General features: G+C 34.1%; 4 protein-coding genes across 7 annotated transcripts; 1 reads left to right on the top strand and 3 right to left on the bottom strand.

The window, feature by feature from the left end:
* The first annotated feature begins 800 nt into the window (after positions 1-800).
* Positions 801-7296, top strand: LOC144573844 (UMP-CMP kinase 4-like). 2 transcript variants are annotated; one of them, XM_078323607.1, is made up of 10 exons: positions 801-1072; positions 1757-1801; positions 2089-2143; positions 4359-4476; positions 4783-4939; positions 5522-5602; positions 5789-5896; positions 6352-6423; positions 6576-6616; positions 6951-7296. In XM_078323607.1, the coding sequence occupies exons 2-9, from the start codon at positions 1775-1777 to the stop codon at positions 6585-6587; spliced, it is 630 nt and encodes a 209-aa protein (XP_078179733.1). In that variant the 5' UTR covers positions 801-1072; positions 1757-1774; the 3' UTR covers positions 6588-6616; positions 6951-7296. The 2 variants fall into 2 exon arrangements, with proteins under 2 accessions (XP_078179733.1, XP_078179734.1); XM_078323608.1 differs by lacking the exon at positions 6352-6423 and having other exon boundaries at positions 934-1072.
* Positions 7297-7979: 683 nt separating this feature from the next.
* LOC144574271 (protein ALTERED PHOSPHATE STARVATION RESPONSE 1-like) lies at positions 7980-13883 on the bottom strand. 2 transcript variants are annotated; one of them, XM_078324195.1, is made up of 6 exons: positions 13668-13883; positions 12518-13400; positions 11351-11422; positions 10256-10470; positions 9096-9319; positions 7980-9022 (listed from the first exon to the last, which is right to left on the bottom strand). In XM_078324195.1, the coding sequence occupies exons 2-6, from the start codon at positions 13251-13253 to the stop codon at positions 8416-8418; spliced, it is 1854 nt and encodes a 617-aa protein (XP_078180321.1). In that variant the 5' UTR covers positions 13254-13400; positions 13668-13883; the 3' UTR covers positions 7980-8415. The 2 variants fall into 2 exon arrangements, with proteins under 2 accessions (XP_078180321.1, XP_078180320.1); XM_078324194.1 differs by having other exon boundaries at positions 13486-13883.
* Positions 13884-16278: 2395 nt separating this feature from the next.
* On the bottom strand, positions 16279-18275 carry LOC144574218 (annexin D2-like). The gene is made up of 4 exons (XM_078324121.1): positions 18153-18275; positions 17598-17746; positions 17143-17361; positions 16279-16836 (listed from the first exon to the last, which is right to left on the bottom strand). The coding sequence occupies exons 1-4, from the start codon at positions 18220-18222 to the stop codon at positions 16306-16308; spliced, it is 969 nt and encodes a 322-aa protein (XP_078180247.1). The 5' UTR covers positions 18223-18275; the 3' UTR covers positions 16279-16305.
* A 2661-nt stretch (positions 18276-20936) lies between these two features.
* On the bottom strand, positions 20937-21918 carry LOC144574429 (uncharacterized). 2 transcript variants are annotated; one of them, XR_013518210.1, is made up of 3 exons: positions 21540-21918; positions 21120-21444; positions 20937-21065 (listed from the first exon to the last, which is right to left on the bottom strand). XR_013518210.1 is itself a non-coding variant. In XM_078324397.1 (2 exons), exons 1-2 carry the CDS (start codon positions 21817-21819, stop codon positions 21209-21211), a joined length of 516 nt encoding a protein of 171 aa, XP_078180523.1. In that variant the 5' UTR covers positions 21820-21918; the 3' UTR covers positions 20937-21208. The 2 variants fall into 2 exon arrangements, 1 of the variants encoding a protein (XP_078180523.1); XM_078324397.1 differs by having other exon boundaries at positions 20937-21444.
* Positions 21919-22243: the final 325 nt, after the last annotated feature.

The raw sequence follows: 22243 nt of genomic DNA on the forward strand, positions 1-22243 counted from the left end.
GTACCAAATTAAGCGGTAAAAATGTTGAAAAATGAATGTATTAAAATTAAGTTAAAAACTCACACATTTGACCGCTTGACTTGATACTAAATAAATTCGAAAAATTATAAATTTTGATGTAAACACACAACTAATGAAGTAGATCGGTTTGAATGGTTTGGATTCACCATTTAAAGTCGATTCGATATATTTTGGAGTTAGTGTTATATAGACTGAAATGACACTGATGTTATACTAGCTAAACTCCGTAATAAACTATTGTCTAAAATCACCGCTCAGTCATTTGCAAATGCATAATATTCCCCTTATATATACCATGAGGACTACAATCAATACCTTCTAAATTTACCCTTCTAAGTTCTTAAGTTGAGAATTAATACGGTCCTGACACCTTAGCTAAGGATAATCTAAATCTAGGGCGTGTTCGATGTGCCACTGTGCCCACGGGAAAATAAAATTCACTCAGAGTGAATTTTTTTTTTTCCACGCAAATAGTGTTTTGGCCATTCAAATTGGATCCAAATCCAAACCCATTCCCGTTCCTGCTTAGCAACCAAACACGCCCTAAGTGTACAAATGGGATGAAATCGGATAAAACTGGAGGCTCCATTAATCATGGGTTTAAAACCCGAGAAGCTAAGGTAGCCGCAAGCCCGCAAGCCCGCAACACCTCTCGATCTATTCTTTGATTTTTTTTTTTTCGGGTATGGTCTCATTCCCTGATCCTTTTTTAACCGTATCATATCGTACTTCTCATTTGTTAATTTGGTATTACAATAGATCTCGACGCGTCTTTCTTTCCCGATGTGGGGTCTCTTGTCAGTGAGACCGCACAACACTTCGCCACCGATTCCGCATTCTCTCTCCCGCGTAAGAACGCCCCACCTTCATTTTCGGTTGTTCAAAATCTTTCGGTTTTTTATTCTCCGATCTGCCACGCACCCGGTTCCTTCCAATTGAATAGTTGCTTCGGATCTCGACACCCGCTCTTTTTATTGTGCCCCCCACCTCTCTCTCTCGTAAACCTAACGCTTCCTCTATTCTCCAGATCCTCTCATTCGCTCTTCTTGAGGTACATAGCTCTCCTCTCTGGATCTAGATCCTAGGCATTTCGCTTTTGTTGTTTATAAGGTCATCCATTAAATGCGCTAGCTTGCTCGCAGTTATCTGTTATACTCTAGTGGCTTTAGTCTTGCTAAATCTGGGGAAATTAGCACTTTCGATTCTCTCCTGTTGCATAATTGCTGTAGATCTTATTCTATTCAACATATTTTTCGTTTTTTTTTTTTTGTATGTTGGCTATAATCAAAGACTGGAATTCATTTACATTTACTTGTATCAGTTGCAATTGATTTAACACATCCTTATTTTGGTAATTGGTTTACAGTTGACTTTGGTCAATCTGTCTTATTTCTGAAGTTATGTTTAGATTAGGTGATGATCATCCTAATACTTCTGATGCCTATAGCACATCCCATCAGTTGTCCTACAATATTATCAGCAAAAAGGGCTCCATCTGTACTTCAAATAATACAGATCTAAATCTGAGAATGTTTGCTGTTGACCTTAAATTATCATAATGGCAAACATTTAGATCCATTGCCTCTTATAGAAGATATAAGATCAGAGTTTCTCTTGGTTTCCCCCTCCCACCCAATTTTCTGTATAAGATCAATGTCTGTCCAGTGTTTGTTATAATATATTAGCTTTCTCTACCATTATTTTTTTTCCTGAAAACATCGTCTTCATGTGTCAGGTATAGAACCTGTAAGCTATGGGCTCAGCAACAGAAGCTATCAAGGTAGATCTTTCTTCTCATTGCAATTAGCAACACTAAGTTAAATGACAAACTTGTTCAGCATGTTCATTTATATTTATTTATAGCCACTTGTAAATTTAAATTATTAACATCAGCACACAATAAAGTTAGTTATAGATTTTTATTAGCAGGAATCCTGTAATTTATCATCCCGTATGATTTACACAATAGTATAAGCTTATGAAGAAAAGTATATATGCTACCAACTTTAGTTACTGTAAAAGACAATTTGTGGCATAAATCTTAAGGTACTGCTATGTAATGCGCAGGATGTATCAGAGAACCTCTTGGGTGGCAAGAAGGTTGCTGTTGTGTTCGTCCTAGGTTAGTTAATATTGTTTTTATTTCCTTCATTCCTACCTTATGATGTATATTATTTTGAATTGTAAAGATGTTGTGTGCTAGATTTACTTGGTTGGGGAGCTAGAAATGGCTCTCAGGGTGGTTGTATGGATAAGATACATAAAAAATGTATATTTCAGAAGTTCTATATATATTTTGTCACTCAAGCAAGTTCCGAAATATATAAGTAAATCCTCTGTAAGTTTACCAGAAAAAAAAATATATAATGAATTGACAGACATAAGGCAAAAGGAACAAAGGAATGGGACTTCTACCCAGAGTGTGTTTTATGCTCTGCCGGGAAAAGCTCATGTACTCAATGCTTACTATCTTATAAAATCTTGTCAGAGTCAAGTCTTTATTCCTAATAATGAGTGAGCCTATGGTACTTTGCAATGCGTGGATCGTTCCATGCATTGGGTTCATATCTCCATCTGCAAAGTCCAAATAGTTGATCCGAACAGCCCAACATTATTATTATATGAAAATATACTTGGAGACCAAATTTTATATTTTTTGGAATTTTTTTACTATTTTTTTTTGTAGGTAGAAAATCAGTACTTTCGGATGATCCTGAACTTTTAGATCAAGTCCAAATAGTTCTGAAAGTACTGATTTTCTACATAGTAAAAAAGTTCCAAAAAATATAAAATTTGGTCTCTCCAAGTATATTTTCATATGATAATAATGTTGAGCGGTTCGGATCAACTATTTGGACTTCGAAGACGGAGATATGAATCCAATGCACGAAGCGATCCGCGCATTGCAAAGTACCATAGCCTCACTCCCTAATAATTATCAAGTTATGTTTTTATAGGTGTAGTTGTCCATTTGTGGGATTAATATCTTTTGAATTTTTATTATGTTGGCATAGCTAAAATAATCAAACACTAAGGGTTTTCAAAGTGGGTCTTGCTGTTGGAAGTATTGGCCCACTAAGGACAATCAATGTTTTGGGTAACCAAAATTTGAAGGGTGCAATATACCTATCCTTTCCTTATTTCAAACGGAAATTGATCCACTGTCAAACTTGTTGATTGCTTAATTGCAGAAAGCAATTCTCAATTCAGTTTGTTGACTCAGGATAAAGCTGGAAAAATCTGACCTGATAAAAAAGAACCTGACGAAACCTGGACCTGATCCAATCTGATATTTCTTTGTCAAAAAAATAAAATAAAATAAAGATAATCTAATGTGCGGTCCACAACCAAAACTTGATCAGCGTGCCACCTGAGCTTACTTGAACCCCCCTAGCTGACCCAAACCTAACTAGACCCATATCTGGTTAGATCTGAACCAGAACCCAATCCTTCAATCTTGTGAACCTGAGAATGACCCTGTTTGATCTTAAAAAAGTCTCAATCAACAATCAGAACCAATTTTGTTTGGGTGATAAATTGAAATGACCTGATTTCTAAATCTGGCTGATACACCTGATTCACAATCCAGGAATGCTCCATAAGTGAAATTATTCTGACCCGAATAAGATCAGATCTGAAATGACCCAAATTTAGATGACCGAGGCAATTTGACCCCGAGTGACTGGAGACTTAAACTCAAGCAGAACCTGAGAATTGCTTAATATAATCCAACTTATCCATCCTGGTTGCCATCATTAACTCAAGTTTGGTTCTGTATTAATCAGTACATGCCTTTTATTATGGTACCTAGACACCCGTAGGTTCTCTTTTATGAGGAGAAGTCAGCCGGCGGGCCTTTGCCTTGCCAACAAAATTTGTCATAGTGAACATTTGGATAGCCATTATTATAAGTACATATGTATGTCAGTGGACATAGGAAAGGACCAACTTTCATTGTTATCTAGAATACTTTAAGAGCAGGTTGGAGAAGGGGCCTGTGTAACTGGTTTTGATAGCCATAGGTGCTTACCATCACAAGTGTGGAGTAATTGTTAATTTTGATAAGCCCTCTCCATGTGAGTGTTAGAGATTGTCAGAAGTGAAACGAGTTGTGTAGTTTGAGTGATTTAACTGTCGTTTAAGTGAATTGTACTGTGTGTACCAGTAGTTATTGCATAGGCCAGTGGATGCTGTTTGGCCAGAGGTTCGTAGCAAAAATGAACATATTGCAAATTTGATTTTCCTTGGCTTGTTTGGTCCTTTTTTGCATAAAAAAGAGCAAAGTGAGGTTGATTCTGAGTAAAATATTACCAAGTGATAAATGTTATTTCTGACAGGTGGCCCTGGAAGTGGGAAGGGTACCCAGTGTGCAAATATTGTGGAGCATTATGGATTTTCTCATCTCAGTGCTGGTGACCTCCTTCGTGCAGAAATCAAGTCTGGCTCTGAGAACGGGTACCTATCTCTCCTCTGATCTTTGAATGATAAATTAGAATCGAGGCCAATAAATTCAGCTACCTGGTAAATTGGTTGAATATTCAGCTTGTAAAATATGTATGCCTAGAGTTCAAATTTAACTTTGGGTAGAGGGCAAGTTTTTGAATTAGATTAGATGGTCTGAATAGATTAACATATATGAAAGAAAGCCTTGATTTTGATGCATCCTTCTGAATAATCTATTCAACTGTTTTTTAGTCTCCTCTGCACCTTTTGGAAAATATTATTTTCCTCTCATTTGCTAATTATGTTGGTTATCTTCAGGACAATGATCCAGAACATGATAAAGGAGGGAAAAATTGTCCCATCTGAAGTGACAATAAAGCTCTTGCAAACTGCAATGCTGGAAAGTGGAAATGACAAATTCTTGATTGATGGCTTTCCAAGGAATGAAGAAAACCGTGCTGCTTTTGAGAGAGTTGTAAGTTTACTAGTTTAAATTAGACTAATGTGGAATTCAATAAATAAAGGCATTGACAGACTACAAGAACAAAATGAGAGAAAGTATTGAAAGGGTGCAAAAATATACCTGATTTTAAAGCTTGTGCTGATTGACTTTGATCAAGCAGTTGGATGAATAAAACCATGCTGCACCTGCTCTTGTATTTGTATTTGACAATCTACTAGACCCCAGATTTGAGATCTGCTCATCAAATATTACAATAGAAAACCTTATTTGCATAATACACTCAGTATTTCTCATGTTTATGACCTGAGCAGAATTTAAAGGCTGGGGTTTTGTTTTTCCTTAATATATAAAATTAAATGGGTCAGGTTCAGGTTAATAAAATAAGGGTAATTGAGTATTCATTTGTTTAACTTAGTTTTGGCAGCATGTATGCTGTTTATTAACAATTTCCCAATATAGTTTTGGTGATTATTGGGCGTAATGTGTAAAATTACATCATAAAAGGGTGTTAAGCTTGTTTTACATTATTCTAATATATATTATCTTTGAATAATGTGTGATGACTATATTTTGTTTTTTTGGCCCTCTTTACAGACTGGGATAGTACCTGAATTTGTGTTATTCTTTGATTGCTCTGAGGAGGAAATGGAAAGACGCCTCTTGGGACGTAATCAGGTCTGCGTCATAACTTTTGTAAACAGTGTACCTGTATCCATTTATGCAAAAATGTGGTTGTGCTTATGGTCGTTCTTGACAGTGCAGGACATGTATTAAAAAAGTATAAAGCATTTTCCCAGTCTTGTTTTGTATAACAGAGCTGATAGATTTTTTTTTTTTTTTTTTTAAATTTGCATTGAAAAGGGACGTGTTGATGACAATATAGAAACTATAAGGAAGCGTTTCAAGGTATTTGTTGACTCGAGCTTGCCTGTTATCGAGTACTATGACTCTCGTGAGAAGGTTAAGAAGGTATAAACTTGCCTACTTTCTGAAGTAAGAGAATGTTCTTTTTCTTTTACATGGATCAAACAGGAAATGAAATGCTTGATAATGTACAATATTGCTGTCCAAGAGTGCACAGAAACTATTAATATACTGTTGTGCATTATTTTCCCCAAATTGACAATCAAGTTTCAATTTAGTCCAGTTCTTTCTCAATTAAGCATCTACATGCTGTCAAAAGAATTTAACCCAGTTTGACCATAATAGGCATTGTTAGTTTGTTACACAATCTTGACTAAATCCTCAAATGCAAAATTAATCTGGTCATCAAATAAAGACATGCACTATTTTACTCGCACATAATACATGCGGTTTGTATGGTCATGAACAGTATAATACTGATATCCATTGTTCCATGGGATCAAATATCTGAACTTTTGGACAATTTATTATTTGAAATTTGATTTATTAACTTACATCAGATTGATGCGGCAAAACCGATATCAGAAGTTTTTGAGGATGTAAAGGTCATTTTCTCCTCCTTTGCTTCAGAGGTAATGAAACTGGTTTTCTCTTCATAATCCATCAGTAGAAGTATAAACTGAATCTAGTAGACTGTCTTAATTGATTCATGGAAAATTATTGTATTACATATGTATCATTCTCTATCATTGTTATTAACCTTCTTTTGTAATTTTTTTTATAGGAGACTGCTTAGACTTGAGGACCAACCGATATAAAATTAAAGTAAGTCTAATACATGTCATTTTTCCTATAATAAGCTTTTGGTTGATCAGGAATTAAAATGCTGTCAAGTCTGAAGTAGTTTGTATCTACACAGTATTTCAAATATGTGAAAATTTTGCATATATCATAGATGAACTAATTCTGGGAGCTTGTACTTACGTGAAGATAAATCGATTTGATGTCATATGTGAAATTATCTTATTGTTGATAAAACATTTAACTTAACAAAAGTTAGCTCTTATTTGTTGTACCCATGCGGAAATTCCGCACAAGCACTTAATGAGAAGTGAAATCACTATTGATCCTAAACAAGCGTTCATAATTGTTTTTGCAGGTTAAAGCTCGATAATATTGCGTAGTATTATGTGGCAGAATTTATTTTTCCAGAATACATGCTTCTGTTGAAGTCTGTGTTGCGGTATACAGATTATTGTAGATGAACGTTAGCTCCATTGAGCTGTCTTTTACATATGCGAAGTCAATTTATTGTTTTGCATTTACTAAACATAAACATAGAAGTGATATTTTGTGCCAATTTTTCAAAACATTTGATTATTTTGTCTCGTCTTAAACTATTTTGGTACATTTAAGCAACTGGGCTTTTCTATGGTACCTGTACAAGTTACTGCTGATGGTTCGAATTATATATTATTTAGTTCATGGACATATTCAAGTTTCAATAACCGTACATACCGTTTTTTGAAGAAAAATATAATTCTCTTCACCGTGGAGAGTAAAATGACACGGGAATAAAATCCTTGTCTAACTGTTTTTAGTATGAACAGAATAATACCACGCCACTTGATTTTTTTTTTTTTTTTGAAAACTTGATAGAGACTACCAAGGATTTTTTTTTTTTTTGAGGGTTCAAATGCCTCCGTGTTTTTGTGCCTCCATCTCTCTCCATCATTTTCAAAGTTCAAACAGTCGATTCGAAACCTCCATACTAAAATATGTTTGGAGACCAAATTTTATATTTTTAGAAAAAAAATTTTACTATTTTTTTAGATAGGTACAAAAATACTGTTTTTAGATAGGTTCAGATTTACTGATTTTGTATCTATCTAAAAAAATAGTAAAAAAATTTCTAAAAATATAAAATTTGGTCTCTAAACATATTTTAGTATGGAGGTTAGGTTGAGCGGTTCGGATCGACTATTTGAACTTTGAAAATGATGGAGAAAGATGGAGGCATGATGGAGACACAAAAACATGGAGGCATTTGAACCTCTTTTTTTTTTGTTCAGATGATTTGCGTGCTTAGATGGCATTGCATGTTTATTCTCAGAATGATCTTATTTTTCTGAGGATGGCCTTATTTTTTAAGAATAATACCTTTATCTTTCCCAAGAATAGTCCAGATTATATTCTCCTTGGAATGCACTATTAATTCCTATTAGTAAAACATAAATGATCTGACAACTATTAGAGAAATACAAATGATCTATTATCCGAGTGCAAATAGCATCGGACACGAAATCCTGTGTCCGAATGCAATTAAACCACGAAATGTATTTATGCAATTATGCAAATGAAAAATGAAATCTTATTTGTTTCACCCATCAAAGAAAATAACCTAAGTGACTTGATATCCACTTCTCCAGTAGTACGAGGCAAAGATTGTACAAAAGCCAAAGGATTTGATTTAACCAAACATGCTCGGATGTAACTTAAGCTTCTTTAATACAAAAGAGGATGTACATCTTTCTGTTATCAACTAAGATCACCTTGCTAACAAAATCTTCTTCCTATAAATCTAAAATTAAAAAATACCAAGTTAAACTAAAACATGGAAGCATTCATCTACTGCTATCAATATAAGCATTCTTCGCTCTGTCACTTTCCTCTTTAGCATTTTCATACATCTTGATCAAAGTTTCTGAAAATTTTCTCATTTGTTCAAATATCCTGACAAGGCAGATTTGCACCACCCCCAATTTTGACTCAATCTCTCCTTTCTCAACCTCCTTCTGTGGAATATGCTTACTAGCAACATTTAGCTCAGAGGAGAGCACCTTCATAGAATCAACAGCCTCTTCTGACAGGGTTGTCACAGAACCATTCGACCAATCACGTAATAAGACAAAAATTGGGGGTGCGAGGGCCCGTCGGGGCGAAAAGGTCAATTTTCTCCCTCTAGACCTCTCTTGGGGTTGCAAAATGCAATTCTGAAGCCACGAGTTGAGAGAGCCAACATATAATCGATGGTGTTTGACCCAATTCAACAAAGTTGTTTGGAGATAATCTATTTCTGTACGGAGATGTATCAGTGCTTGCTTTTGCAATTCATTTTGTGGTTCTTTTGTTGTAGGAGATCTGCTATCTTTTGTTGTGTGGTATGCAAGCGAGATGGTGATCTGTTGTGCATGGTACGTTTCTAGCATGGCTCTCCACATTCTGGTCAAGCTGCATAAATGCCAGAGATTAGATACTTCCTATAAAAATTAAGACAAGATATCGAGAAAAAAAATTGCAATACCCTTGGATCAATTCCACTAGTTGAGGATGTAATTCTTCATCCCGCAACTTCTCAATCCTTCTAGAGATGGAATCGACTGCCTGGATTGCCACCATCAGCCGTGAATGCAAATCTTTTACCATAGCTCGAGTTTTGTCAATGGTCCGCTTGTCAAAATCCTGTGCAAATTGGTGTCTCAGTTGTGTTCGCTTTTGATCATATGCCTTCCTGAGTGATTCACTAGCCTACAAATTACAAAAAATAATATGACTACAAGTGTTACCAGACTTCAATGGAATAGCACAGAGATGATAGGGAACAAAATGTTTAAGTCTTTATGTGGCACATAGATCATTCCTTTCAGACATTGCTCAAGTCTTATATATATTAAACAACAACATGATTTATAAAGCTGGTGCGGTCACACTTGATTCATTAGGTTTTGAACATGACTATAATGGTAATTTGCACCGTGTCATACCAACGTCTCTATGTTATGCCTACCAGCTACCCCTTGTAATGATGGAAAAAATCATTAATGCACAACATGGAAAAATTAACATATACTATAAAATAGAATAAACAATCATTCTCTGCACCTCTTCTATAGCAAATAAATACAGTTATTTCAAATATATGCAAACAACTCGTCTTTGATGCCTTCACATCAAAGGTGACATCAGAAGAACTATCATTTTTCAATAGAAAAATGCTTCATGAGAGGAGCATAGGTGAAATTTCCCATCCCTTTTCACTCATTTTGCAAGGGTAACTGGAAGTGTTCCTTTCTAGTTCAAGGAGATAAAGGAAAGATGACTACTTTGCCTTTAGTTAACAAATACCCACGTCCTGCATCATTTTAGCTCATTTAACATAATGTTGGGGATGTGTTTTCCCCAAATTGAATTCCTCTCCTTATAGTTTCTCTTCCTTGATTATCAGTCCTATTTTATAAAAACCCTATATCCTAAAAAAATTACATAAAAAATATCACTATCTTTCTGCAAGTTTATGTAAGATGCAAATTTCACCAAAGTGAAATCTCTGCTCATTTAAAAAGCAAAGGATAGTTACAGTTCAATAAAAAAAAAATGTAGTTTCTTCAGTATTGCATACTTGCAGGGTACTTGTCTTCTTTAAAAGCCAAATGAAAAAAAATATTAATACAACAGAGAACTGACCTTCAACTCATCATAAAGCTTTCTCTCCCAAGCATAGAGTCGGTCTAGAGTCGACGTATGGCTTCCTGATATCATAGAAAACTCCTCGATGAAATCACTGCCACTTTCAGCTGTTTCGTCTTTAGACTGCGAAATCAAAGGGTTTCTAGAAGACGAAGATTGTGATGAAACTGAGCGGTTCCAAGTTATAACCTTAGCCAGGTGTTCTTCAGATTCTATAAAAAAATATTAACCATAAGAAATTTAAAACATGCAAATGCTACTAAGAAGAGAAACCAACACATAAATGTCATCTTAAGTCTTAAGAACTAGTTTATCTTTTCTCAATATTGACAAATTACACCATCATTGTTCTTCTCTCTAGATAATGCATATCAAATTAGGTCCTTTTTTAAATCCGAAAAATAGCAAAAAAAATTCTGAAGTAGTAAAATTTAGTATCCTACAAGATTTCAATGTGCATGTGTAAAAAGACATTAGACGGCTTGAATCAACCATTCGGGTATGAGAAAGCATAATTTGGACAATTTGTACAGACTGTTTTCGTAGTTTGAACAAAGGGGAGGAATCTCTCACTGATCGCTCCCTTTCTCTAGACATATATTTATTTTTTAGTAAACTATCTCTAAATAATTGAAGAAGACAATTCAGGTAGTTATGTTTTTTTTTTCCCTTTCTAAATTGATAATAAGGATAATTATAAGTGTTCAAGAAGAAACTTGAAGGGGGTTATTGACCATTTTTATGAAGGGTATGTGCTTACATTCATGTATTGTAAGGGAGCAAGGAATGATATTATTGCTAATATCGTAAGGCATCTAATAACAGGCATTTAGCCTCTAATAAACAACAAAAAAATATGTATAATTTCCTCTGTACCACTCATTCATTTTAGGGCCCAAAATCAGTCTCCTAGAGGGTTCACTATTTCTTGTTTTCTACATCAATGTATAGGGTGGTTTCATGGAATTCCTATAACTTTGAGGGGTGCATGAGAAACTTTGTTTTGTGGGATAAATTTAAAAATGTAAGATTTTGTGGGGTACCATGAAAATTCTAAACTAAATAAAGAACAGAAATGATAAAAAAACATACCATTTCCTGAATTACCATTTGCCTTGCAGCAGATTAGACAAGGCAATAGCACAACAAATGGTGGTGTTTTTCCTGTAAACAGATAACATTGTACATGAGAAGTAATAAAACGAAGTATTTGCATATAGCACCTAACATTTCCAGTATTTTGCATCATAGTCTTTATATTTTGTACAGTTATTTGGAAACACTGTCTCGTTGCGTAAGAAATGGGTTTCATCAATTAAAAGGACAAAAATACTGTCGAAGATTTCACTTGTTATAGTTAAAGCAATAAAACATCATACAAACATTTAAATTAATTATTTGACATTTGTTTTTGAGAAAAATACTAGCTTTCTGATAGAGGTAGGCAATGCAGAATCTCTTGTATTGGAAATATTATCTGTGCTACTAATCTAGTGAATATTCAATGAAAAAATTCAATGCACGACTATATATTCATGGTTTCCTAAATTGGATTAGGCATGTATTTACTGTTAATATATTTTAGACGTAATGTACAGTTCAACATCCTTCTTTCATTTCCACAACCTCATTTCTATTTTATTTAGCTATATGGTCTGAGAAGTTTACGGGAGCAGTTTTATATGGACAAGAAAGAGGACAAAAGAAAAAAAAATGTAGAGAGAATTTCTGTTTTGTGTTGTCCTGTGGGCCATGTGGAGAGAAAAAAATAGATAAGCTTTTGAAGGGTGGTGATTCTCGTCGAAACATAGGCGTACTAACCCTCTGGTGCTAACTCAGACATGGGAATTTTGACATATAAATGTTAATTCTTGGAGATGTGAAAGAACTAAAACTAGAGAATAAAGATGGGGAACAAAATTTTTGTGAAGTACCTAAAATGGGTTGTTCCTATTCTTGTTTTATGTAATACTTCGAGTACAATGGGATATCGGTCTAGTTTTTTGCTTGAAAATGGATCGTGTTATTTCAGTAATACCAAGTTGATATTAGTGCTGGTCAGAGAACTACTATTATAAAATCCCATGTCTTATAGAAAAAGACCAAATATTATGGTTATATTTGCAATTACAGCATATAGACTGGATGAAAATATGGAAAATGTGGGTGTTCTTTTTGCATATACACAGCCTAGGTATTATTTACAAGAAACCCAGGAAAAAAGAAAAACCAAAAAAAAAATTATGTAAAATGCCAAACCTGTAGTCTGAGAAGATACAGTAAGTCGAATCTTTTTTGTCTCAAGCATACGGGATACCTCGTGACCTGACTCGGCTGCCTTAATAAATTGATGCTCAATTTCTCTCATACTAGACACCATATCTTTAGCTCTCTGTGTTATAAACTGACATGCATCCTCCTCCTTTCCAATTTCATCATTCACATTTTCAATGTCAGGTTTACCATTGTTAAAAGTGTCAGCCTTTCTAATCGGGGTTGAAAATTCAAGTTCTATTTCTTCATCTGTTGGAGAGATAAAATCCCTTTTATTTTTATTCGACCTGTCCGGTTTTGGGTCAGTACCAGTCGGATCAAAGAAATCCCACGACGAATTCTCTCCTTCCATAAAATGTTTTTCATTTAGGTTTATAGAAACCTGCATAGAAACAACCCCGCCTGCTCTCATGTAATTAACACTGCCATTTTTCTCGAATGGACTTGGTGTACCATCTAACAGTGAGCTAGGGTCAGGAATAGATGAAGGGGAAGGGGATGCATTAGAAGAGTGAGACGGCGACAGAGGCGGCTCAGTTGAGGTTTCAACCTCGACAAATTGTCTAAGAGCCTGGCCTAAATTGCGGAGAGACTGTAAATAGGACAGTTGGGCTGCTGACAAGGCGTACCTCGAGTCAATTGCACGCTTGACAAAGCGAACTCGATCTTTGCATAATAGAAGGGCTGTGTTGTGATCTTGTTTCGAGTTTGAAATCCCCATTGGAAGTCTTTTGTTGCATCAGCTTGTGACTTCAGACCATGATCAAAATTCCGAATTTGCTAAATTTCATTTAAATTGAACAAGTTGCCTCCTTGGGAATCTTCATAAAGCCTCGAAAGTCTCAAGCTTTATAAGAGAATTAGCTACCTAGAACAAAAGAACGGAAACTTTATTAAAATGAGTGCATATACAAAAGCCACACAATATCAGCTAAATTTTTTTCTAACCAAACCTTGACCCATGGTGTTTCATCAATGTCCGAATGCTTTATTCTAGAGAAGAAAGGGCAACTCCACCCAGAACCCAAATTCAACACCAAAATTTCATAAAGTAAAAACCCAGTAAAAAAATAAAAAAAATTCTAGAAACAGTTGCTCAAACATAAATTCTCTAACTTTGGCTTTTAATACCGACCAAACCAAATACGGAAGAGATTAAATCGCATTGAATACACCACCAAACAGCCTTATTTTTCCAGCTTAAACCCTCAGCGAAACCGTCAGAGCAGTGAGAAAAGAGAAAACCTACTGGTATAAAAGACAAAACCTATTAAAGAAAAATGGAAACCACTGTAACAAAGCCACAGAGAGAGTAAACAGTAAAGGAAAGAGGAACAAACCTGAGAGTCTCTCTAGATGAAGAAAAGGAAAGAGGAAAATGACAATTAAAGAAGAGAGAAAAGAAAAGGAAAAAAAGGGTTTAGTGGTCAAATTCTTCTCTCCTCTGCTCTGTTCCCTCTAGTACAACTGTACAAGAGAGCATTTAAAGACAGATATAGAGAAAGCTTGAGCTGCTCCCGGTGCATTACTCTTGAAAAGTCGAATTATCATGGAACTGGGTCTGACACGCCGCACTGAATAGGCGAGTTTTGTGTGCTTGGAGCAAACAAAAAATCACATAGGGAAACGAGAATGGCGCTGTATTAGAGTGGGGCCCTGTTAAAACACCTGACTTAATTCTGATTAACGGATAGAGATTATAATAATCTGTTCATTTATTTGTTGTTAATGGAATATCCCGTGACAGAACTGCCCCTAGGTTTTCCAACGGCTGGCTAAGTTATTATTACTTTTTTATACCTTTCCCTCGGAAGGTGAACTCGATGAAAAAGGTGAGGGTGATTTGGTACATTTACGTAATTGTTATTGTGAGCCAGCTGGACAGGATGTTCGTTCCACGTTGGACTACGCAATTTTAGTTTATCGGCTTTTGAAATGAGAAAACGATTCACACCTAGGGTGTTGATCGTTAAAATCGATGAATTGAAATTTTATTTGTTTTAAAAAATACAGTCAAATCAATCGAATAAATTTATCAACCAAATTAAAACCGATCGAAAAAAACTAAACTAATTTCAATTTGTTTGATTTGAACCGAAATAAGAAAATTAAACATAAAGATAAATATATTTTTTGTTAATTTTTTTAAAGATAGATTTTAAAATTTTGTTTGGTTTGATCTGACCGGTTTTAAACATAAAAATAATAATATATATTACGTCATAATTTTTGAATTTATTTTACTAGTGTGGTTCAAATGGGAGATGGGTTTAAAAATTTCAATTATTTTCTAAACCGAACCGAGCTAAACAATTAAACCAATTTTGACAGCTTGACTTGATACTAAATAAATTTAAAAATAATAAATTTTGCATGTAAACGCAAAACTAATGAAATAGATCAGTTTAAAAAAATTAAATTCACCATTTGAAGTTGATTCGATAGACTTTAAAATTAGTATTATACAAGTTAAAACAACACTGATATCATACTAATCAAACTCCATAATTAATTCTAATGGCTCGCACATAATGAATCAATTAGACATTTCGCTCACAAGCATAGTGACAAACGAAAAGTTCGGGTTCAGTTCAGTGAGTTCAAAAATTAGTGATTTGAGTATAATTAAAAAATGATTCGGTACAATAAGTAAAAAAAAATCCCCAATGAAACGCCAGCAAAAAAAATATTAAAAAAAAAATTTGGTGCTTTTTTCGCATTTTTCTCGCGTTTATTTGCGAATAAAACGTATTATATGTTTTTTTTTTGCATTTTATTCGGAGTTCAGTTTGGAAACGTAAAAAAAAATGAATTAAACACGAATAATTCGCGAGTCTTGTTACTATGCTCACAAGCAATTGTACTAGTTCTTGAGCTGCAGAGAATCCTTGTGGTTCATGAGCTGCAACAAATCACTGCGGCCTTGTTAATTCTGAATATTTTGCACACAAAAAAATGATTCTATATATTTAATTTCTTTCCAATGCCAATAAAGTTATGCGATCACTCTATCGGTTCACTTTAATTTATTTTTAAAGTGCGATAGCATGTGAAGTTAGCAAATCATACCCATGATTGATATAGTATGCTAAATGTACTAATAAAGCTGCAACTGAATCTAAGTTTCAAACGAAGGGGTCGATTGGACACAGTCACAGGGCCACTTGTAAAGTTGTAATCTAATCGACAGTTATTTATTTGGGTAAGGCTACGGGTTGCATATATATTATTTTTTGTTGACAAACAATGAACAGTTATTAAGGTCCAATCAAATCATATAGGATTGGGCCTGATATCAATTTCTGGATGGGCTAAGTTAGATTCTAGTGATTTTTGGATTTGACAACTGTCGCTGATGACACTTATCAGGCCCTGGCCCATATAGCTATTTTTTTCTAACTTTTTTTTTTTTTTTTTTGGATTCGTCTTCAATGTGAACGTTTTTTAAGGGTTAATTTCTTGTCAGTTGAATGGTTAGATGTAAAGGCAGAGATATTTTGTCTTTGGTCAATGAACAAGTCATATAATATTGTTTACTGTCTTTATTGATTGTGCACTGCGATAAAGTCAAAAATAGCCACATCAATATTAAGAAGCTGGTGCAGTTAATTCTGTTCACACTTCACATTATATGAAATGTTTTTTTTTTTTCTGAAAAAAAAAGAAAAACAAGAAATAATAATGCGAATTTCAGTTTCAGTTCTTTCTCTCCATCAGCTTATTTCGTAAGTTATATTCATTTGCTACAATGTGTAAATCAAAAGTTCCTCCAGCTACCAAAATTTAATGAGTGCTACAAGAAAATCACCAACAAGTTCAAAATGTTTGTCAGTATGATAGCTGCCACTGAATTCGTTCCTTATGAGGCTTTCAAGGCTCCACCCGGTCTTTTTTGAAAAAACCTGATTTATATTTTTTATATCAACTCCTGTTCTTGTAACGACTGTTCGGATGAGTACTTCCTGAGCGTTACCATTTTTCAGTGATATTCTAATTTGCTTCGAGAAGTGTTTTTCCGGGAACTGAATGCACTTGATAACAGCATGAAGAGATTTCCCGAATGCACCACATTTCTCCTTTTTCAGAAATTTCATGAATTCGTAGCCGTATAGTTGCTTGTAAGAGCCCATGATAACTTTGAATTGTTCTATGCTTCTTTGTTTAATTAGATTTAGTATGCATCTCTGATCGATATGCTGGCCGCTTTCAACCGCCTCATATAGCGTTTTTGCATCACAAATACCCATAGTTGAATTGATTCTACCTCCATTATTGTTGATTGAGCTCAGAATTGCTAGTAGAACCTAAATAATTGAGTGGGAAAAAGGGCTCAAAATTTGTTCATAAAAAAATCTTTAAACTTCCATTCACTACTAGAAAATGAGAAATCATGAAATTCTTCAAAAAAGATTTCAAAAGTTTTTTTTAATAAAGGTTGAAGATCAAGCCACCCAACTATTTAATATTCAAAAGAGTTCCCCCATCCAGGTTTCGAACCCGCAACCTCCCACATGGAGGGCATGCCTTTGCCACTAGACCAAAAGCCGGTTCTCAAATTTCAACTATATTGAGTTCCAATTAACTGAAAATATCTCATAGTGCGATGTTACCTCTTTCACAGTGCCATTTGTTTTATTGGAGACATCATGGTCAATGCTTGTGTTATACTGCGCTTGATATGCTCGTTTCAGTGAAACAATCTGTGACGAAGTCCGAGTGCATATAATTTCAGTAATCTTGTTGATGTTCGGAGTGTGAGCAAACAAAGCTTCTTTTATAAGATCAGCATCTCGATTGCATGGTTCAATCGCTCTAAGATAAGCTAACCTCTGCATTGATTTTGTAATTAGATATATAGAAGAAGAAGAAGATTTCTAAAAGAGAAAATTGGAGGTATTGAAATCTAGGATATACCATATGTAATCCAAGGGGCAAGTATTAAGTTTAAATATCATTTAATCCTAAAAACTACATAGTTAGACTTTGGAAGGGAAAATAACAGGAATGGAATGATAATGAAATCAGTAGCCAAAACAGGTATATTAACGTCTTCGGTTTTACTTACGGAAAATGTTGTGTTCTGTTGCAAGAGAAAGCCAAGGAGATCTTGATTGTAGATGCCATAATAGGTTCTACAAATGAGGTTTAGTTCTTGTAAATTCCTCTTTGCAAACATCTCTATAATTGTACTCGCATCCCTTGATGTAGAATTTCCTGTTTTTAATTCAAAGTATCAGGAGATAGGAATCCAATATAATTTATTTTTTTATTGCATTTCAGTGATCCAGAATTAGTATTTGGTATATTGAAAATGGCCAAACAACTCTTGTAACATGTTCAGTGCCAAAAGTATCTTTGCCAAATGCCAACAAAAACACATGAGTTGACATGAACAATATTCTCTCTACTGTTATAAGAAAAGAGTACAAAGTCTTACTAAAAAAAAAAAAAAAAACCAAGTATCCCAACTATTCCTTGGAGAAGAATTTCATTAAATTAAATCAAACCAACTTCTTTTCTTGTTTGCTAAAGCCTGTTAACTGTAAGGCCTTTTGTAGAATTGAAAATGTTAAATGATTAATTACACATCTGATAAAGAAAACTGAGTCCTATATTGTACCGATAAAGAAACGGTGAAGGCACTGACAATCGGCTCCATACTTCTTAGTAATATTGTTACTTGAAGACATAGTTTTAAAATGGTGAAATTTATTTAAAAACAAGTGGTATTGACTCTAATTTTCGCTTGAGGCCTTTGAATTTATACATCTCATATCATCATGTTTTAGAATATTACTTTGTTAAAAAGGCATAAATAAGATAAAAGGCTGGAGAGAATATGTGCTTGGCTATAAATGCTAAGAATTTGTCCCTTCTTCCAAAATCGTCCACAGTCTTTTCATCAGACATTCACTTTATTTTTGTTTCAAGCATGTTACCATATATTTATGTTTGAAAGGTGATACAATTAATGCTATATATTTATGTTTGAAAGGTGATACAATTAATGCTCGGAGTCCACAACAAATTATAAACTAATAAAACCTGACGGTTCTCATTTGAAGAAGCATTATATATGTATGCAAAATGGAATCAAACTCTTAAATAGGAAAAGGTGATTTGTGACAAGTAACAAAGAGGAATACAAACTGAAACTTGGGTGTCTAAATTCACTGATTGAAGTTGTGGTAGTGGTAGGATTATATCATCTGGCCACTGCCTTGTTCACACCTGTTTTCATTGAATTGATTACTGCTTCTAGTATCAATGGTATGATATTTTATTGTAATTTTTCAACCCCTTTCTGAAAGATAATAAATATTAGAATTGTCATTCACACAGAGCTCAACTACATTGACCTCATGTACATGATCTATTCATAAATTTTAGTAGGTCTGTTGTATGGATAATTCATGCCTTAGATTTAATAAAAAAAAAAAAAATCATGCCTTAGTGGCAGATCTTAGTGTAGTTCAAATAATACTAATTCATTTTTATAGTTTTGATTTTTTTAATTATGTATATTGAAATTTAATTTAATTTTTTTTATTTTTTAAATTTCTATATAGTTTACTTCTTATAAAATGTCAAGTATTTACTTTTAATATTGAGATTAAAGTTCCTTATTATAGTTTTGGAAGACGGATTTGAATCTCATCTACCACATTATACATTATTTACAATTTATGTTTCAACCCTCTATTTAAATTTTTCAGTTTCACCATTGTATACCTTTGAGCAATTTCTTTATCCATTCAAGTAATTTAGTTTCAGTCATGAGCAACCCCAAATAGGCTCACAGGTAGTAGGGGTGTTCCAACGGTTCGATTTGTTTAGTTTTTAATTAAACCGAAATTTTTTGATTTTAATGAATCGGTTAGTTTTTTTTTTTTTAAACCGATTAAACTGAACTGAATAAATTATAATGGTTCAAGTGTACTTTATATTTGTTTGGTTCAGTCATCGCTTTCTTTCTTTCATTTTCATTTGAATATTTTAGAACATCTACGTATTTTGTATGGAATCGAACAACTTGTGTTTGAAAATGTGTACTTTTAGTTAATAATGGTATTATAGGTTTACTTCGGTTTGATGAACCAAACAAACTGAAATTTACATTGATTTGTTCAGTTCGGTTTTAAATCGGCTCGATTCGGTTCTATTATGAAAACTAAATAAAGTTTGGTTTTACTATTTTACTTCATTTTCAATCAAACCGACCATTTAAATATCCCTAACGGATAGTGCCTACTCCTGAATTTAAAAAAAAATATATAACAAAATTAACCCATAATTTTCGAGCTATGTGAACAAGTCTACCTACAATTCGGTTGAAACCCGATATTTTTTTCAAGCTCAATTCATTTTCTTCCTATTCCAAACCACTGACCTATACTTGTTTCTTTTCCACGCAACCTAGGTTTGCTTTTCTTTTCTTTCTTGTTGTCAACTACGTTTGGCTTCTTTTCTCTTTGAAGAGTGGAGTTTAAAAAAATGAACAAGTAGCAAAATTAAAAAATTGTATGGAATTTGTATTCTTCTCATTAATTTTTGCCGCCTCCTGAAACAAATTTCTGAGTCCGCCCCTTAATGTTAATATGCAATTACCGTGGTTTCCTATGAGTTCCGTTGGAAGATATGATGGTTAGATCTAAGCCTTCAGCTTCTGATCGAACGGGCAAATTCATACCCAGGACTCCTGTCAACCACAGTTATAGATAGAAAACACGATGTGCGTATTTGCGGCACAGAATGCTCCTCTGAGATAGAGTTGAGACTTGAGACCAACGGACAACCCATTTATTGTTTTAATAGACCTCATCATAAATTAGGAAGTATTTCGGAGAATTAATTGCCTCTCTCTCTATATATATATATATATACAATTATGGCAAGCTTAAAAGCTATTTTTCCTTGGTGTCTCAATTAGGACCTGTTATTTCTTCTCACCGCCACTGGCAGGCTTTATGATTTTTTTCTCTGATTTTATAATATTTTCTAGGAAATACAAATTATATAATATACGTTAAGTATGTTTTAACAATGTATCACCAAAAAACAATCTCAAGAAATTAAATTAATTTGTTTCAACATTGTAAAATCATATTATTTTCCAAAAATTTTTATTAATTTTAAATAAAATTTAACATTCTACATCTAAAATTGAAAAAAAATTCCAAATATGTCTATTCCGGAGAAACTTTCTCCGGATCGAGGCCTCTTTTCGGAGAATTATTCTCCGGATTTGAGGTTAATGCCTGCAATTTCTATTTTTAATTGTTTTTGTTTATTATTAATTCATATCAATTATTAACATTTCATACTTAATATTGTTTACCTCCCAATTGTTTGAAATTAATTGTTCGATTATTTAAAGTCATTACAAAATATATATAGCAAAACATACAAAAATAAAATAAATGAACCCTAAAGATAGTAATGTCTGTCACATGTAACAAAACATGCCAAATAAAAATAAAAGAGTCCTAAGGATAGTCTGAATACATGAATCCGCTCGGGAAATAATACTCACCTTTTTTTTTTTTTTGTTATTTCTAAAACGCCCGTAGGCTTAAATAATACTCACCTCGCGGTTGCTAACGAGGAGTAGGAGTATCGTCCTCTATCTTGGGCTGTGTCTGGGTCCCAAGAGGTGGATGGTAGGAAGACAATGCCCTAAGGTCTCCTCCTATATGACATCTTAAGATGATGGTCACGCCTCCGGGCTTGGGCCGTCTTGAGTGACTCCCGCTGTGCCGCCTCAATCTGCTCCTGTTCATGCTCATACATATAATCAGTAAACGAGTTATCATAATCCTGATAACCCATCTGATCATACTCCTGCGACACCTCATAACTAGCATACCACGTTTGATCATAACCGGGATAACCCGTTCGTGGTGCGCATGTGCCTGCGGTTCATATGTCACTTGGAATTCATAAACAGAATTTATTCAATATATTATGGAATTCGTAAACAAGTTTACTTAATTAACGTAGTACATACCTGTCTGGAGTCTGCAGCTGGTTATTGGGCTTCGGTGAAAAGTAAAGAGCGAAAAAAAGGAGTTCCAAGAAACCCTAGCCACCGCACCTCTTCCCCCTCTGTTCTTCTCATCTCTTCTAAGCCGTATATCCGACACAATGATACTCTTCCCTCTCTCGTCTCTACCTCCTCGAGCGGAGAGGGGAGAGTGTGATATCATCGGAGCTCGGAGCATAGAGTCTCCATCTCGACAGTGAGTAGATCCGGCCGTAGGAGTGCGACGGCTATCAGACAAAAACATATTTGGTTGTTGAGAGAGATGTAGAATGAGGTAATAAGTTGTTTAAGAGTGTAGATAAGTAGGATTAAATTATTATATAATTTAGACAAATTCATGAGAATAAAGGAGTTTAGATATAAGATTGAGAGTTATTTGACTTGTTGTAATACTTTTTTATCAATTAAATCGTTAATAGACATTTAAAGCCACTAACCTTCAAAAAATATTATTATGAATTTTGAAATTTTGAAACTCCGTATGTGTAGTTTTTTATTCAACTTGTCCCAAATCAGAAAAAAAAAAAGGATAATGATAAGACACGGCGAGCCAACATAAAAACTACAGCCTCTTTTATGGAAATGAAACTAACCATATGACTATATATGATTGGATTTTATTTCTAGTCTATCCAAGCTTAGTTGGAACTAAAAACTTGATTGTTGTT

Source organism: Carex rostrata, chromosome 22 (assembly GCF_964058835.1).
Source record: "Carex rostrata chromosome 22, lpCarRost1.2, whole genome shotgun sequence".
In the NCBI taxonomy this organism is placed as follows: Eukaryota; Viridiplantae; Streptophyta; class Magnoliopsida; order Poales; family Cyperaceae; genus Carex; species Carex rostrata.